The sequence below is a fragment of the Poromitra crassiceps genome (assembly GCF_964638095.1).
Source record: "Poromitra crassiceps genome assembly, chromosome: 13".
In the NCBI taxonomy this organism is placed as follows: domain Eukaryota; kingdom Metazoa; phylum Chordata; class Actinopteri; order Beryciformes; family Melamphaidae; genus Poromitra; species Poromitra crassiceps.
Window position 1 is genome coordinate 35,301,227 of NC_139644.1, and position 18,676 is coordinate 35,319,902.

Here is an 18,676-nt window from a genome sequence, read left to right on the forward strand (position 1 = left end):
GGTTTATTGTTGAATCTACACTTAACTACATAAATGGGAAAGTTTCCCGGTGTTGTCAGCGGTTCCATGGTGTAATGGTTAGCACTCTGGACTCTGAATCCAGCGATCCGAGTTCAAATCTCGGTGGAACCTGACTTTTGACAATGTGACGTATGGTATATTTTGATAAATGCTTCGTGCCCGTCATTTTGGCAATGTAAATGATCAATGCTGCGTTGCCTCGCAGACCACATATCCAGCTGATGCACACCAAAACCAGCGCATTATGAGCAAAGTAGCCGTAGTAATACGCCGACTGAAACTGCGGCTGGCCCAACCTCCCCTTTAAACACGTTGGAGCTGCGGGAAGGTGCGTGCGCTTGCGTCTCGCGCAGGCGCAGTCGCAGTCGCAGATTATTGTCCCGGTCAAGATGGCAGCAGCGATGGATGTTGATACTCCAAGCGGCACTAACAGTGGAGCGAGCAAGAAACGTTTTGAAGTGAAGAAGGTACGGTTATACCGCATTTAAGTAAACTGCTGGTGTGTTAAACTGCTACGGTGTAAATAAACTGTACAGGCTGACAGCACACTTCCCGCACAGGCAACTTCCATGCGCTAACATTAGCTAACGTTATTAGCTGTTAGCTAGCGTTAGCTCTATGTGTTAGCCTCCCTGACAGGGGCATGAATTTGCACTTCGCAGTTTTGGAATGGTTGCTTAGACATCCGTAATGACCCGTTGGTGACCATCATCAACTTTCATTTCGGCTAACTGCCTCAGACAAGACGAACATAAAAGCCCAGTCAGAGCACTGACATTGATTTAAATTGGATTGCGTGAATGAGCTTAGCTGAGCTAAACGCGTAGCCGCTCGTTTGAAAGGCCCCCGTGTGGCACTCTGTTGACAATGTTTTATGAATCTGCTTATTTATACCTTCATTCTGACTTCTCAACAGTGGAATGCTGTGGCGTTGTGGGCCTGGGACATTGTCGTGGACAACTGTGCTATCTGTCGAAATCACATCATGGACCTCTGTGAGTTGACTTTCTGTTTTGGACTTGACGCTATCTCCTTGACTCCCTGGTGATATGGCCGTGGGTAGTTTTGTGTTGTGTTAGCCAGAGGGACAGCAGCTTAAAAATTGTATGATTACGATGGAGATTTCAGGTCATATCTTGGAAAGGACTAAACAACGTTCTTCTGGGGGTTGAACTCTGCGTCCACGTTGAGCTCGTACTAGAAGAGGCCATTTACACCTGGCACTAACATGTTTTCTGTGATCAGATTGCAATCGCATAGTGGTTGACCACATTAACCTGATTGCATTTACACTTGGTATTAATGTGTCTCCGGTGTCCACATTGAGATCCGATTATCTGTTAAGTAAAGTAGAGTGGCAGAAAAACAGTGGCAACTGTTGCTGTATGTGGTTGAGAGGACCCATTGCATTTACACTTGTGTTCAATGTGGTCACGATGCGTCCTTGATCAGATTGCAGTCCATCCTCAATGTGTTTTGGGGGCATTTACACCTGTACTTTCAAGTGGCCAAGCACTATCTGATTGCACTCTGATCACAGAAAACACATGTTAGTGCCAGGTGTAAATTACCTCTAAATGACAATTCAATACGTGGCCCTCTTGCATGAAACATTCACGCTGGGAAATCCACCAAAGTGACACATTTGGACACGTCTCTCCTTTCTCTCAGGTATAGAGTGCCAGGCCAACCAAGCCTCTGCCACATCCGAGGAGTGCACTGTAGCCTGGGGTGTCTGCAATGTGAGTTGGGAGCTTACACAGACACACTTCCAGTAATTGACTATATTGATTGGGTTTGAAAAAGTTGGTATACTGTTTGTAAGCACTTGACTCTAAGACATTTAACTGATCAGGCTGATATAGATTATTCCATCACAACACTACCCAGCCATCTTGGTTGGATTACAGGCCAGTAAGTAACCGCCACACATATTACTCAGAGTTGATACCCGTGAGCCCCAGTAGGCAGTGAGGAAACCTAATTATAAATGTTTATTATGAAACAGAACTATCATAAAGGAATTCTAGACTATTTAATTTCCCATAGATACTGCCTATTACATTTTTACCCTGTCACTCTCTTGCAGCATGCTTTCCATTTCCATTGTATCTCTCGCTGGCTGAAAACCAGACAGGTGTGCCCTCTAGACAACAGGGAGTGGGAGTTTCAGAAGTGAGTATTGTTAGCTATTGATAATTCTATGCTTCTTAAGTTGACGTGCAGATGTAGTGGTTTCTAGTAATCCTTTTATTATTTTATATAAAGGGGAACAAGTGGGCTTTGTCCGTCTGTTTGAATTTTTGTCCCACTGATGCATCAGTGACATCATTATTCACCAAAATCATCTTATGACATCACTGATGATGTCATAGGTGCTGTTCATGTCATAGGCATTGTGACATCATCAGTGACAGTGATGTTATCAGTGATGCAAAGTTGAGCAATTGTGCTGCACATACATTACCAATAGAACAGACGATTGTGCACTGCACATGCCAATAGACAGCCAAAGTGAATGTCACTTCCTGCTTTTCTCCCTGTACCAGCGTGTGAAAAATATGAATGGCGGTGAATGGAGCGATACGCTACCTTTTTGATCCCGTTTGAATTGTGCCATGGGAGTATGCTACACATGTTGGTCAATGTAAAAGATAACTCTGCAAGTCAAGAAAGTCACAGTTTGTGGTAAAACTGTGGCGCTATAAGTTATAAACCAGAAAGACTACGCACATCCAGCCGCGTAAGTGACAACTCTCCCGCCAGTCCATTGTTGTTTGTTGGTGTGACGTATAATGTACTAATCAACGAACTGGCGTGCTCAACCCGACGTTTTTAAAGATAGTTACTGGGTGCCGATCCAAACATCTCAAAAATTAAATCAAAAACAGCACTCACAGATGTCTGTAAAGTTTAAACTTTTAATACGCACAGCAGCAAAGATACAACGAACGTTTCAGCCTCACAGGCTTTCCTCAGCGTTGCCAACGCTGAGGAAAGCCTGTGAGGCTGAAACGTTCGTTGTATCTTTGCTGCTGTGCGTATTAAAAGTTTAAACTTTACAGACATCTGTGAGTGCTGTTTTTGATTTAATTTTTGTGACGTATAATGTGCAACACGAGATGTAGTTGATTGACAAAACTAAACCTTACATTTCAGTTTCAGGGCAAACTGACTTTCTTGACATGCATAGTTATCTTTTAAATTGACAACATTTAAACATGTGTACCCCATAGTGCAATTCAAACGGGATCAAAAAAGTGTCGCTCCATTCACCGCCATTCATTCACACACTTGTACAGGGAGAAAAGCAGGAAGTGACGTTCACTTTGGCTCTCTATAGAGCAGGCGAGGCCATGTGGCGAGCCGAATAACCTAGTCATATAAATATGTTTATTGGTTGCTTCATAGACAGTGTGACAAGTTGTGAATATTTCCTGATATATCAACCGTTGCATTGACACCCTCCCTCTCTCCCTCTCTCCCTTTCCGTCTCTTTCTGTCCTGTTTTAATACAGATATGGACACTAGGTGTAAAATTCCGGACCTCATTTTCGGCTTCTGCGAGTGCCCTGTTGCTTTCCGCTCCTGACTACGACCCCATGTTATCTCTAGACTCTTCCCTCATTTTTGCCCATAACTGTTATTTTAGGTTAGCAGGAAAACAACTTTTTTTTAAAAGTTCAGTTTGCAATGTTGTTGTAAAAAATAAAAATAAACCTCTTCATCTGACAAAACAGATCTTGTTTGTACTTTGTATTGTTAATAGGAAGCCCTCTCAAGTGCATCCTGACGGCTCATTCATTACATTTGCTTTTGAAATTATGGTAGAAACCTGTAGTTTTTTCTGTGTAACATTCACTTTGAACACTTACGCCACCCAACCACATCCGTGGCCTTATGTCGATGGCCAAACAGCCACACTCAGTGACAGGGATTTGCTTGGGCCGAGCAGAGTGGACGGCTCTGACACTGGTGCAGGACCCAGCATGCGTTACACAGCCTAGTAATCCAGCATGTGTTACACAACCTGGTAATCCAGCATGTGTTACACAGCCTGGTAATCCATCATGTGTTACACAGCCTGGTAATCCAGCATGTGTTACACTAGCCTGGGTAAACCCATCCCCCACGTGACCTGCTCTCAGACCTGCTCTCAGTCACTAGGTGACTGGGAACTGAGAGAGCAGGTCACGTGGGGGCTGGGTTTACCTAGGCTAGTGTTACACCGCCTGGTAATCCAGCATGTGTTACACAGCCTGGTAATCCATCATGTGTTACACAGCCTGGTAATCCAGCATGTGTTACACTAGCCTGGGTAAACCCATCCCCCACGTGACCTGCTCTCAGTCACTAGGTGACTGGGAACTGAGAGAGCAGGTCACGTGGGGGCTGGGTTTACCTAGGCTAGTGTTACACCGCCTGGTAATCCAGCATGTGTTACACAGCCTGGTAATCCAGCATGTGTTACACAGCCTGGTAATCCATGTGTTACACAGCCTGGTAATCCAGCATGTGTTACACAACCTGGTAATCCAGCATGTGTTACACAGCCGGTAATCCATGTGTTACACAACCTGGTAATCCAGCATGTGTTACACAGCCGGTAATCCAGCATGTGTTACACAACCTGGTAATCCAGCATGTGTTACACAGCCTGGTAATCCAGCATGTGTTACACAACCTGGTAATCCAGCATGTGTTACACAGCCTGGTAATCCAGCATGTGTTACACAGCCTGGTAATCCAGCATGTGTTACACAGCCTGGTAATCCAGCATGTGTTACACAACCTGGTAATCCAGCATGTGTTACACAACCTGGTAATCCAGCATGTGTTACACAACCTGGTAATCCAGCATGTGTTACACAGCCTGGTAATCCATCATGTGTTACACAACCTGGTAATCCAGCATGTGTTACACAACCTGGTAATCCAGCATGTGTTACACAACCTGGTAATCCAGCATGTTACACAACCTGGTAATCCAGCATGTGTTACACAACCTGGTAATCCAGCATGTGTTACACAGCCTGGTAATCCAGCATGTGTTACACAACCTGGTAATCCAGCATGTGTTACACAGCCTGGTAATCCAGCATGTGTTACACAGCCTGGTAATCCAGCATGTGTTACACAGCCTGGTAATCCAGCATGTGTTACACAACCTGGTAATCCAGCATGTGTTACACAACCTGGTAATCCAGCATGTGTTACACAACCTGGTAATCCAGCATGTGTTACACAACCTGGTAATCCAGCATGTGTTACACAACCTGGTAATCCAGCATGTGTTACACAACCTGGTAATCCAGCATGTGTTACACAACCTGGTAATCCAGCATGTGTTACACAGCCTGGTAATCCATCATGTGTTACACAGCCTGGTAATCCAGCATGTGTTACACAGCCTGGTAATCCATCATGTGTTACACAGCCGGTAATCCAGCATGTGTTACACAGCCGGTAATCCAGCATGTGTTACACAGCCTGGTAATAGGTTAAGTTTCTTAAGTACATATAAGCAGTGTTGGGGAGTAGTGCACTACATTTTTCAGTAACTTGCTGGTAGTTCAACTACATAATATTTGCATAGTGAGTCTTTGACAGGACTGCCTCTTTTTCTTTCACCCTGATTGCTTTGAAGGCAGCATACTGTAGACCATGAAGGCAGCAAGGATCCCACTAATGTTACTGTACTTCTTGACACAAAGCCAACGCTGCCTCTGATTGGCTTACCCTGATATTCTTACCCTAACCTTAATCAATCCTAGTCAAGTCTTATATGTTTATTTGTCTGACAAAACAAAACCCAGAAGAACCCAGATTTGTTTACAACAAAAATATAACATTGAATGTATTGGGTGTCAAACTCAATTGAAAGGCATATTTTTACTGGCATTATTCTTTTTCTAGGCGATTATATTTTATTCCATATATCACACATGCACATTGTCAATTGAAAGTTTTTTTACAAAGTAGTTTTTCTGCGTAGCTTGTAGTTTCCTAAGCTACATTTCTCGCAGGGTAGCTTTGCTGTAGTTTCAACTACTTCCATGGTGAAGTAGTTGGTAGCTTCCTAAACTATGCTTTCAAAGTAGCTTCCCCAACACTGCATATAAGTGCCTGGGTGGCAAGCAGGTGGCGGCGACATTTGACAATTTAGCTGGAGCTCAGTTGTGTCTGAATGTGTTAAGTTGTAAAAATCAATAAAGATATTGTTGGGGGCATAGCAGTTAAATCAGGATAATAAACATGGCGTCTTATATGTGGGAGTTTCTCAATACCACAACAGACCTTTGCTAAATAAATACATCTTCTGAAAACTATAGTTTGAAGTGACTGACCGATTTTTTTATTTGGATAAAATCTATAGCTGAACTATTAAATACTACAAAAGCTGTTACATTCAAAGTGTTGCTTATTGCAATTAACAGGGTTCCTACACAGGTCTGTAAAGTCTGGAAATTTATTAAAATTGAATTTGATCATTTCCAGGTCTTAAATAGTTTGGGAATTTGAAAACATGTCTAGAAAAGTACAGAAAATGTTGTGATGCAGGTACGATACACACATAATTATAGCATTTATGTTGTTGTACGTAGTTGTAGACCCACTTTGAGTCCACAGTTTTTGTTAATGTGAAGAATAATCTTCGGATAGAGGGATGCTCTTATTACCTACCCAGCATGCATTATATCATATACCCAATTTTATTTGGGTATTTAACATAATGCATGCCGACAGCGGCAAAATCCAATTTTTACTGTAACCAGGGTCAACTACCCTAGCCCCACTTATTCTCAACAGGTACTTTTTGTAGGTTTTCCATAAAATGACACCAATCCAAAGGAGAAACCACGAGTCAAGGTTGAAACAGCTTTTAATAGGCTATGAGATAAAAACAATGACTGCAAAATTCATAAGGCACAGTAGCAGATACACTATTTATTTGTTCATTTATTTTTAATACTCAATATCAATAATACACTTTTTTTTAAATAAAAGGTTTTTTGATCAGGCGCAGGGAGCCAATTCAACTAAAATGGTTTTGGCTAATTTGTTCTTGGACTGAGGTTAAGAATAACCCTCATTACGGTAGTTTGTTTTGGCCTTTTTGGAGCCTGTCTTTTGATCTTATAGTTATGCCACTGTACCAGGATTACAGGTGTATTCATAGTGACATTGAATTAAAGACGTAGCTAAAGTCCTCATGGTCATCAAGGAACTTGGATATTTTTGCCAGATACTTTGTCCTTGAATGGAGCTTCCCAATGACAGAGGGCCATAGCTTTGTCATAAACTGATCCAGTTGACTTCCCAGATACGTTAGACAACACTTTTCCTGTAACTTAATACCATTAGCAACAATAATGCAGTGATGGTGACAATACAGATTAGACCCATGTAAAATAAATACAATTACAAATAAATATAAATAAATGAGTGATAAATAAATTCACATGTAAGGGGAAAAAAACGGCTCAGTTGCCACAACCAGGCAGGGACGTCAAATATTCAATATGATTCAGGGGAGGTCTCCAACTCTTTTCAAAAGATTTGCAGGAGCCCTTGAGGGTGAATCTAAGCTTCTCAAGTTTGATGGACAGTAGCGACTCCTTCACACATCTATTATTGTGAGATGGAGGGTGAGCATGTTTCCACTTTATTAGTCGCCTGGCCAGGAAAGTGGTGAAAGCAAGAACATGCTGCATGACTTCAGAGGTGTTACAGAGGGACTCCAAACAAGGCAAAGAGAGGGTCAGGGGTCAAAGCAGTGTCATTTATGCATTGTTGAACAAGGCCAAGAGAGGGTCAGGGGTCAAAGCAGTGTCATATGCTGTGTTGAGCATCTGGACCAGAATGTGTTAAGTAAGTAAGTAAAACTTTATTTGTATAGCACCCTTCTCATAAAATCCAACAAAATATAAAATCCAGCAAAAAGGATATAAAGACTCAGGGCCCTATCTTCCGACAGGCGGCAGGTGTTCTGCAGAGTTTTGCTCCCCTGCAGAGCAGCAAAAAAAAGCATCCCCACCTCACGGGAGCTACTTGTAATGATTTATACAGAAATGTAACTGTTTAAAAGTGATATAATTGTCTGGTAGACGTGACCTCCCTGATTTCTAAGTTAAAACAGCCCCGAAATATGTTGGGGATGCAATTCTCGGCGGGCATGCGGAAACGTTCACGGCACCTGTCGCAAGCGCAAATTAGAGCTGTGTCAAAATCATCTGCGCCCCAAAATGCCTGCGCAAACAGGATTTGGGCGGTCTTAACTACCAGAATTATTCACAGGCGTGGCCAGGCAAGGCTGGGCATTACGTCAATCAAAACCAATCAGATTCCCGTCTTGCAATGGCTGTTTGCGCGAGGCAATGCGCAAGGCATGCAATATGCTGCCTGTAATTCTCTCCATGTGCAATAGAGTGTACTCACTCATGCGAGGACAGAGGGAGCTTATCGACAGATCGTCTGTGGTGCGGTAAATAGCCTATGTCCGTTGTCCAACAAGTTTTCTCAATTCATTTCCCTCTTTGCGATGTGATAAAAGTTTCTCAGTGAGTTATAGTTGATTGCCTCACTGAATTATCTGCTACCCAATTTTAGCAGCATAATTTGATGTCTTGGCGTGGCAAGGCTGTGCATATGACGTATCCAAAAGGAATTCCACTTTCCACTGCGCAAATACCTCTCTGCGCTGGGAGCGCAGCCGTAATCTCCATGCAGCGCACCCAGCGCAGAGAGGTATTTGCGCGTAAGAGGTCCTTTTAAAAGCTCTTAGCGCAAACTTAAATGCGCGCTGCTGACGATAGGGTAACGCCATCTATCCAACATTTTAGCGCTGAAATGCCTGCTTTGGCATGGGGCAGCCAATGCCCAGTACAATTATCACAGGCATGCGCTTGTGTCCGCCCCCAATTTGCATTGCGCACGGCGTTAAACGAGCGCAAACGCTAAATTAGCGCTTTTGGGAAGATAGAGCCCTCAAGAGTTCTGAGTACAAAATCAACAGTTCAATCTACAAAAGTCCAAACACCTGTCTGAAAAGGTGGGTCTTCAGCTGCCCCTTGAAGATCTCCACAGAAGCAGAGGATTTGAAGTCCTGGTGGAGCTCATTCCAGAGCTTTGGGGCGACCGCCTTGAGATAAATACAGGACAGCCTCAAATTAGTATAATGGACTCTGTACTGTTAGTCTGAACAGTGGAATATAACAGTGGAATACATAACAAGCAATTGTATAGTTTGAAGCAGGAGTATGAAAATGAATAAGGGACAATGCTGACGAGGTGTACATTATCTGGAATTAAGGGATGACGGGGAGACCAGAACGTCCGACAGGGCCACATCTCTGTCTGACCCAGGATGGGCAGCCATATCCTGGGTCGTCTGTCTGCATCCGTTACCCCAGGCACGAACACGGTCATAGGCCCTATACCAATAACAGCAGGGCATTACTCAAAAATGCCAAATAAGGACAATACATAGTGTGATGAACTTCATTATCTGTGACAATACCTGCCAATCTGATCTTTGTAGCACCACACGAGGGCAGCAAGCAGGCACAAGGCAGCAATGATCCCGACAACAGGCCACACAATTACATGTGTGAGTTCTGATGGAGCAAGAAGAACAGAGGCCACAGATAACATTTGACTATTTCAAAAGGGCAGATAATTAATTCATGTAAACATAGGAGTAGTGACAGGGGCGGACTGGGATCATAATTCAGGCCGGGCATTAGATACCAAGCAGGCCAGGCCGATACGGTATCAAAAAATTTGGGGCGTTTGAAGCTCAATTTGGGCCGTTTGAAGCCCAATTTGGGCCGTTTGAAGCCAGATTTGGGCCGTTTGAAGCCCTATTTGGGTCGTTTAAAGCCAGATTTGGGCCATTTGAAGCCCTATTTGGGTCGTTTAAAGCCAGATTTGGGCCGTTTGAAGCCTGATTTGGGCCGTTTGAAGCCCAATTTGGGCCGTTTGAAGCCCAATTTGGGCCAAGTCCAATTTTACAATGGAATGCACCCACTTTAAACCTGAATAAAGTAATAAAACCACTAGTAAACCAGTAGGCGGCGCCTGGCCTGCTGTTCAGTGAGTGGCCTGGCCTGGCCTGCAAAAAAAAAAAAAAAAAAAAAATTGGCAGGGCAGGCCAGCCAGGCCAGGCCACCGGGCATTTGCCCGACGTGCCCGATTATGCAGTCCGCCACTGAGTAGTGATACACGCAGGCCTTGCCGGTGCTGGTAGAGTACAACTAAACTGCTAACAACATGACAGGCCACTAAAAACACAAAATGGATGCTTTAATTTAGTTAACCTACATTCTTATTACCTACTGCAGTGGTTCTCAATTTTTTTCACATGAAGGACCCCTAAACTGACACAAATTAGACCACGGACCCCCATTTCATAGGATTTTGTCCCACGGTCCCATATGATAATAAGATTGATGCTTCAGATGTTTTATTACAGAAAGTGTATAAAACCCATGACCAAAATAGTCATTGTGTTACTTATGAATGGAATTATAGTGAAAATAAATTACCCCCCTTTTGGCTGGGGACCCCCTGGAACCCCCACAAGGACCCCTGGGGGTCCCCGAACCCCCATTTGAGAACCACTGACCTACTGTATTCAAGTCAGACAGCCAAAGTGAGAGACTGAATTTATAGCCACAGACTTTATTCAGACCATCACACACACACACACACACACACAAATCCTAATCTATCATGAACTGTCCTGTTGTCCTGCCATGTCATCCTACAATACAACATAATAATATGTGTGTATTTAAGTGAATGATTAAAGGTGTATCTATAAGGCTTTAAGGTGTATTTTAAATGTGCAATGCTTAAAATGTCTACATCAGATACAGAAAATTACATAAGGCTTTTGACGGATGTGGAAAAGAAAAACAGAAAATCAAACCTGTTCCAAAACTAATAAATGACGGACGAAAGTTTTGGATTCAGTGTGTAAATGTGATTGACACAACATGAAGTAGGAATTATTTTTAAATGTGCGACAATTTCGGACAAAAAATATGGACTTGGTGTGAAAAAGCTTTTATAATCCCCCCGCCCCCCCCTACATCAGTATTTATTATGTACTAGTACTATGCTACTCCTGCATGTTTCCAACACACTCGCCTTTGACTTTTGACTTACGGTAGTTGAATCAGGATATGAGAGAGAGAGCGAGAGAGAGAGAGCGAGATCTTAATCATAAATGAAAGAAATATCAATGCAATGTGGAGATACTGCATTTAATGAACAATTCATGCATAGTGGCATTATAATTCCTCATCAAGTTTGTCTTCCCTACCTGTGTGAATGGGCTCGAAAGCAGTTCCAGAGCAGTTAACTAAAAAAAAAGTTAAAAAGATAAAATTCAAGATGACAAGCAGAGACATGACTATTATAATAATATAATATAATATAATATAATATAATATAACAAGGTAAATAAAAATCAACTAAAACATCTCTCATAGAGAAAATTAATTTCCTGACAGTAAATGATACTCACCCTCACACACAGCCGTGGTCTTTATCTCCTCTCCCTTTAGAAGAAAGGAAGACAAGCGTTATAATGTCGGAGCTTGGCAGAATCACAGCATTCCATGACCTTCTTTAGGCCCCGTTTACACGGCGACGCTCCCCACATAAAACAGCAAACTTTTTTTTTTGCGTTAGTGCCTTCCTTTTACACGGTGACGGCGTTATTATTATGAAAACAGGTCCCAGAGTGTAATTCTTGATAACGCTGCCCCTTACTGTTGCCGTGTAAAGTGGAGAAACGCAATTCAGGTGACAACACAGCCCCTCTTCACCATGGAAGACAATGGTAGACAATAGGCAGGAGCATTGAACTAGCCCAATACTATACAGCCTTATGGCACAGGCACAATGAGTCGCATTGACATTCAACAAACGTGATAACGATTTGCTAAAAACACATAATCTGCATTAAATTCCTGCTAACGTCGCACATAGCTTATTAATCATCTCCTGCATTGAATCATTGAAGACAACTCACTGTCTGCCATGCATTTCCTCAAGTGAAGTCCCAATTGTGCTCTCAAGTCTTTTTTATGTTGCTTTACTGGGTTTTTATTCGGTAATCCAATCTGGAGCAATTTATTAGGCTGCCATTGTGACTTCTGTGTCACTCTATCGCGTGGAAAATTAATTTAAACTTCAATCACAGAGCTAAATCAAGCCCGTTAGAAACAGACAGAATAGGGGAAGCTAGGCGTTTTTAGCTTCAAAATAAAAGCCGTATTTTATAACTGGGTAAATAAAAATCGGGGTCGTAGACTCACTTACGTGTTAAAATTGACTTTAGTTGTCTGTGTTCTATATGTCTTCTGTGTATTTCGGATCACACAAAAAAAAGTTACAACATGCATCAATAAGACCATTAGTTTATTTAATTACCATTATTGTGAAGGTTTTAACCAGAAGTTTCAATGTTATTCAGGCTCAATTGAAATGCAAATCTTTATCACAACAGCTGTGTATGAATGCGAAATAAAAGGTGAGCACGCAACGCTAGTTTGCCGTTTTATGCAGAGACGGTTGACATCTAAACATGGCCTTAGTCTTACTATTAGTTTTCAGAAGAAAGTTTGATATGCAACTGCTATCACAGTGTATATCAGTAATGTCAATGTTGGATTCTCGTGTATGGATTGGATTGCACTCGTTTACCCGCCATAAGTTTGACAGGAGAAGCAGTGACTAGACTATTTAAATAAATCACAGGGTTTTTCCTGGCTCAGGATGGGCCTTTGGAGGGTGACTAGTGACTACACATGTCAGTAAGCATGATTAAATTAAGTTACGACAAATATACAGTATCAGATTGTCGGAAATTATGGAGCAATGTGTTTTCACAGCACCCCAAGTTTCAGACATAGACATTTCAATGTACAAATGTGAGACTTTAACTTTGAAATTTTGTAAATTGATACAGTAAAAAAAATGCTTGATTTTGAATTGGTGTGTAGTCAGAGTTGTCCTGATCTCAAATATATCAGAGAACTAATCTGGAGCAATGTGTTTTTACAGCACCCCAAGTATTAGAAAGGATGGTACAAATGTGGGACTTTAACTTTGAACTTCTCTAGAATTATACTGTAAACATGCTTGATTTTGAGTTAGTGTGATCTATGTAGTATATATCAGGCCTTTGAGGGGTGGCTTGGGCCTTTTGGGATGTGGCCAAAACCTCTTTGGGGGGTGCCAAAAATTCCTATGTGCAGGAAAAACCCTGAATCACTTCTTTTTCTGCATTTTGCTCTTTCTTGTGTTGGTTATTGTGCAGTTCTTATTCATGTGCCAACCATATGTTACCTTGAAGTGACAGCTTTGGGAGTGCAGGACCTTCGTCAAGCACTCAGAGGTAATGAAGGTGCTGTGGTTTGCCATCAGGACACTCTCACCTCCTTTGTCATTGTTCGCGGCAATGACAACACCCTAAAGTAGAAACACAACAGAGAATAGTTTCATTCCAAAATGAGACAGCCAGCATCTGAAAAACAAACTGATTTATGGCAACAAATAAACAAATTGTGGCATGCTTTGAGGGAAAGCAGGTACGGTAAAGCTACTTGGCTGACAAAGTTCCAGCACTGGATCAGATAATAGATACATTTCAAATTTACCCCCAAAAGAAAATTCCCCCAAAACAATATAATAGCCTATAATAATTTCAGAGTAGACCTCAAGTAGATGGCAATTGTTGAAACCCCAAGCAATCCAAACTACACTATTATGGCTTATAACTTACATTGGCGTCCGCCCAGTCATAGTAGAGTTCACAGTTGGCCCAACGATAGTCAGTAGGAACATGGTACCGTGTTTGGGTACCAGTCTGGGAGGCAGTGCAGACAAGAACATGTGCACTGCAACATCCTAGATATAAAACAAAAGCTGAAAAACAGCAACAGCATGTTTAAAGAGATGATCTTTGCTTTTATCCAATTCATCATATAATCAACAATTTAATTAAGCAGTCAGAATTCTATTCTTAACCTGGTTGCTCAAGTAAACTGGTTGTGGGAAGATGCATGAGTGTTAAAGCGATTAAAAGGGGCTGGACACCAGGCTATGTAAACACCATGGCTGCGTTCCGCCGGAGGTTTCATCTCGGAGCGTCCGCCCCTGGCATATTTGCGTTCACGCTGCACTTCCCTGTCGGAGGGAAAACACTGGGAAAGACCAAGGAGGGTTCTGGGAAGTGGAGGCGGTAATGCAACATTTTGGATGAGATGTGTGGATATTCAGCTCTGAATGATACCCGAATTTCCAAGCTGTAATTCCGGCCTGGACGACCGTTCAATTCACTTTTTACAGGTCGATGGTCGGAACCCATTTTTTCCGGTGGTCCGAGTTGTCTTGAACGGGGAATAAGGCTACATTCACACAGCCATCCTTAGTGCTTGAATCTAATCTTTTCCCCCCTAAGTGACTCAGGTCAGTCTTTTTCATGACTGTGTGAACAGTACAAGTCACATTGAAAGTGACTTTTTTAAAGACAACCTGGGCTACTTTCAAATGTGGTAAAACATCCGATTCGAATCTGATGTTTTTGAAAGTGACTCCGGTGTGAACAGACATCTGGCCCATATCTGACTTAATGCTTCAATGTGACTTCTTCTTCTTCTGTTGAGTTTTATGGCAGTTGGCATCCTTAAATGGTGCATTACCGCCACCTAATAAATATCAATACAAAGTGTCCACCCAAAATGCACCCATTCACCCCAATATCCATACTGTGGCCCAGACCAGTCATCTAGGCCGAAGCAAACGCTTCATTCAGCGTTTTCGTCAAGTCATCTCCCGAAATGTCTTCAATATCCAAAAATTTCCTGGCAGCGTCCACCACTTCAATGTGACTTTTACGTCATTCCAGAGGGACATTCGTCACTATTCTGCGCTGGCGGGAGGAGGGAGGGGGAGGCATTGAAATTAAACCGTGAACAACAGATGAAACAACATCATCAGCTACCGCCATGTTTACTGCTGTCTTCTTCCGGGTTTACGTAGAACAGCAGTGTGCTGCGTGTGACGTTATTGTTGTTCTTCTGCGCATGCGGGTCACTTCATGTCCGTGATCTGTTCACACTGGAGTCGGATATGGGCCACTTTTAAAAAGTCTGTGTGAACAGCCACACAAAAAAATCTGATGTGAGCATCAAGTCAGATTCAAGCACTAAGGATGGCTGTGTGAACGTAGCCTAAGAGTCCATTCACTTTTGGTTTTCACTTCCTGATTACAAACTTTGACATAGATTTTTCCCCCTGCAATATTTTGTATTATTCAACTTTGACATAGTTGGCACATAAAAACCCTTATCACATATGCCTATGCAAAACATAAAACTCTTAATTATGTGTTACAACTACTCCCATGACACATCAATACACCTGACATTCCATCAGTAGTGGCCTACCACGCCCTCCTCTGCCCCAGAACCACTCCTCATGCATAAATCCAACCAGAGCCTGAACCCAACCTCCACGTGCCTAAACCAACCCAATCAGAAGCCAGTGAGCTCAGCTGTCGTGGTCGTCAGCTTCCGCATTCTTGCGACACTAGTCAGACAGCTTGTTGGAGCATTTGGGGTTACCGTAGTATGTATGTGGTTACCATGGATATAACCTTCAGCGAAGACTGGTCATATCGAAGTCAGAATCCGGCGGCTGGAACAGTACACGTTATGTCGGCATCTTTGAATTGATAACTGTTGCTACCATTATTTTAGCTCAGTGGTTTCTAGCTCCAGTGTAAAAGTGGGATACCACAGGATTTAACAGAGGGGAAACCACCTTCAAGTTATTTTTTTTTAATCTACGAAGATGACACTGGAGAGTGGAGACGTAACGTTAGTAAATCCATTAGAAATCAGCATCACTGGAGGATTTCCGCTGTTACTCTAGCTTAGCCCCTTTCGGAACTGCTAACCTAGCTAACGCTATGCATGGCGTTAGCTAGCAGTTCCGCTGATGAAAACGGATGTGATGTGATGTCATTCTAGCCTCCACATCCCAGTTATTTTGCGATAAAGGAACGCACGATAACTCTAGCTATGCTACTCTAGCTGGTTAACTGTAAACTGTTTAAAATCAACATAAACATTAGAAATCCCCTAGCTGTAGGCTACAATAACTGACAGGACATAAACTATTGATGAGAAAGTACGGCATGTCAGCCCACCTGCTTATCTCACCTGTCGGAGATAATTATTCACTGTTAACGCTAATTCTGTCATATCTCATCTCTACCCATCATCAATGGCGATGTCAGGTCAGGGCCCCCTGTCCTTCTTCTCTCGCACCTCCATTTTAAGGTGTCAAGCCAGACATACCATTATTAGAATTTTGCGGGAGCCAACTCTTGTGAGACTATTATTATCTCGTAAAGTTAAGTTAAGTCTCGTAAATTAGTTTACTTATAATGTAACTATGAACCCCCTTTTTGATAGTTATATTTGATATTGATATTATTTGCATTGCCTAGACAGATATGAGATTAAAGGGCAGTTTAGTTAACTATATTAGGCTATCATGCGAAATGTAAATACCAGTAAACCATTGTGCTCTTCAAACAACATAATGCTACTAGAATTTTTCGGTAAACTATTAAAAAGCTTGCATTAACGTTACTTACAGATAAAAAGTTGACTGATGAGAAGTTGAATGCTCGCCACCATGTTGCCTGCTCCTCTTCGGATGGAAAAGAAAAGGATGGAGACTGGAGAGTTTAGCTCTTATCTAAATGAGGAAGGAAGTGGGAGGGAAGGTCAGGAGCGTTACTTAAACTGTATTTCAATTGTGATTTGACCATTTTCATGTCAATCTTTCCCATTGAATTGTATTAGCAAGGTGGATAGCCCCTGAAACAGCATTATGGATTCATCATGGTGATACTATGAAAACACAGACCATTGGCCATTCACTTAATAATTATTTTCCAGAAGCAATTATTATCCTCAATATCAACATATACTCTTTAGAACATTATTTTAGTTTTATCCTAACAAAATTGTGTTTAACAGTTTTGTTCAGGTGTGTTTTTAAGCCTGGCACTGACAATACAAGTGGCCAAAATAAGTAAACAAGATCAAAGTTTCAGTAGACAAATTTAAACACCACACATTGCTACATGTAGAAACCATTGAGATAGGCTATAATAAAGAAACAAAAAACATCGCATGGATGCATAACTGGGACGTATCCTCAGTGATGTACCCTGGGGTCATAGGATGTTTCGGGTCTCGCAACATCATACACCCTCGCCCAGGTGACCCAGCCGGGGCTGGCCAAGCCCCAACTTACGTCCCAGTAGCTACCCACGGTCAGCCGACCGGGGGAGGGGGAGGGCTCTGGTACGTAGAGGGACTGGGCTCTGTGGGTTGCCACCCGGCCGGGTTCCTCCCTCGTCTCACCAGGTCTACGACCTGTGCGCTGCACCAGACTCCCCCGCTCCAAACATCTCATTCCGAGGTGATGGTATCTTAGTGGACACCATGCAGTACCAGTACTTGGTGGCACTGCAGTCTCCACTTGCGGCTTGAATGGCCCTCCTAAAAGGCCTCTCGTGGGTTTTTGGGCTTCTTCCTCACGGAAGACGCAGGCTGGGGAGCTAACCCATACTGCTACCCGGGTGCCGTCCCTGTTCCGGCTGTCAACTGACTCTCATATAATATGAAACCAGCAAACCATTTTGTGTGTACTTTAACTACATTGCTGTTAAACTGATAAATAATTACAAAATGCTTCAAACCTTCGAGAAATTATTAGATGTCAAACTGATTTACAACATTAACTCTAAACATTTTGTTTTATTTATTCTTCTCTTCTCACTTCTTTCTTTGTTTTATTTCTTTCTTTCTATTCACATTTTATTCATCCTAATGTAGTTGCTCTTGTGGGATTGCAGGGTCTCCGGGCTGCAGAGATGGAAAGATGTCGCTGGTGGCGGTTTTGAGCGGGTCAATGTCCAGCCACTCCCCTCTCCTTCACCATCTGGATGGATATTGAGTTGAGAAGTTGGGTGGTGATGAAGGGATCTCTGGATCCCACTGACTGAGAAGTTTATGGCTAAGCTAATAGCTCCTCTGAGTGTCTGAGATAGTGCAATTTGAGTCCAACTGCTGCTTTCCTGTACTTTCTATTTTTATTCATATTCTATTATTTTTTCTTGTCCTCTTAATGTTTGCTGCAGCAGAGACACAGTTTCCCCCATGCATCAATAAAGCTTCATCTGATCTGACCATCTGATTTGATCTAATTTGTCTCTTAGTATTATGTTTGTCTTATGGTACGTGTCCACTTGGCCGTTCACTGTTGGCTAATACCCTGAAATCAACTTTATTAATGTTGAGCTTTCTACATATTTACACACACAGCAGGCAGGATCTGAATTAAAGTTGCACCCATCCCAAATGGTAATGAGCTCTCCGTTTGAATTTGACGACTTCATTACCTAGAAATCCTGTGCAATGTCAGTAAACCAGTTCCAGTTGAACCCCGGTCCATCCCAGGTCCTTTCTGTGTAGAGTTTGCATCTTGTCCCCGTGTTCGTGTGGGTTTCCTCCCACCATCAAAGACATGTATGTTAGGGTTAATACTCCTGTCAGTG

At 42.5% G+C, this 18,676-nt stretch overlaps 2 protein-coding genes and 1 long non-coding RNA gene across 4 annotated transcripts; 2 read left to right on the forward strand and 1 right to left on the reverse strand.

The window, feature by feature from the left end:
• Positions 1 to 398: 398 nt before the first annotated feature.
• On the forward strand, positions 399 to 3,752 carry rbx1 (ring-box 1, E3 ubiquitin protein ligase; the record flags this gene model as incomplete). Of its 2 annotated transcripts, XM_083648835.1 has the most annotated exons (5): positions 399 to 488; positions 938 to 1,016; positions 1,693 to 1,763; positions 2,111 to 2,196; positions 3,540 to 3,752. In XM_083648835.1, exons 1-5 carry the CDS (start codon positions 411 to 413, stop codon positions 3,550 to 3,552), a joined length of 327 nt encoding a protein of 108 aa, XP_083504961.1. In that variant the 5' UTR covers positions 399 to 410. The 2 variants fall into 2 exon arrangements, with proteins under 2 accessions (XP_083504961.1, XP_083504962.1); XM_083648836.1 differs by lacking the exon at positions 3,540 to 3,752 and having other exon boundaries at positions 2,111 to 2,200.
• A 5,154-nt stretch (positions 3,753 to 8,906) lies between these two features.
• Positions 8,907 to 15,518, reverse strand: LOC310788520 (uncharacterized protein; the record flags this gene model as incomplete). Its single annotated transcript, XM_083650061.1, has 8 exons — positions 8,907 to 9,163; positions 9,319 to 9,455; positions 9,542 to 9,638; positions 11,351 to 11,389; positions 11,555 to 11,588; positions 13,384 to 13,506; positions 13,820 to 13,903; positions 15,486 to 15,518. The coding sequence occupies 7 exons, from the start codon at positions 15,516 to 15,518 to the stop codon at positions 9,320 to 9,322; spliced, it is 546 nt and encodes a 181-aa protein (XP_083506187.1). The 3' UTR covers positions 8,907 to 9,163; position 9,319.
• Positions 15,519 to 15,636: 118 nt separating this feature from the next.
• On the forward strand, positions 15,637 to 18,301 carry LOC310787183. Its single transcript, XR_014553251.1, has 3 exons — positions 15,637 to 15,921; positions 16,705 to 16,834; positions 17,975 to 18,301. It is a non-coding gene; the product is annotated as an uncharacterized lncRNA (long non-coding RNA).
• The last annotated feature ends 375 nt before the right edge of the window (positions 18,302 to 18,676 follow it).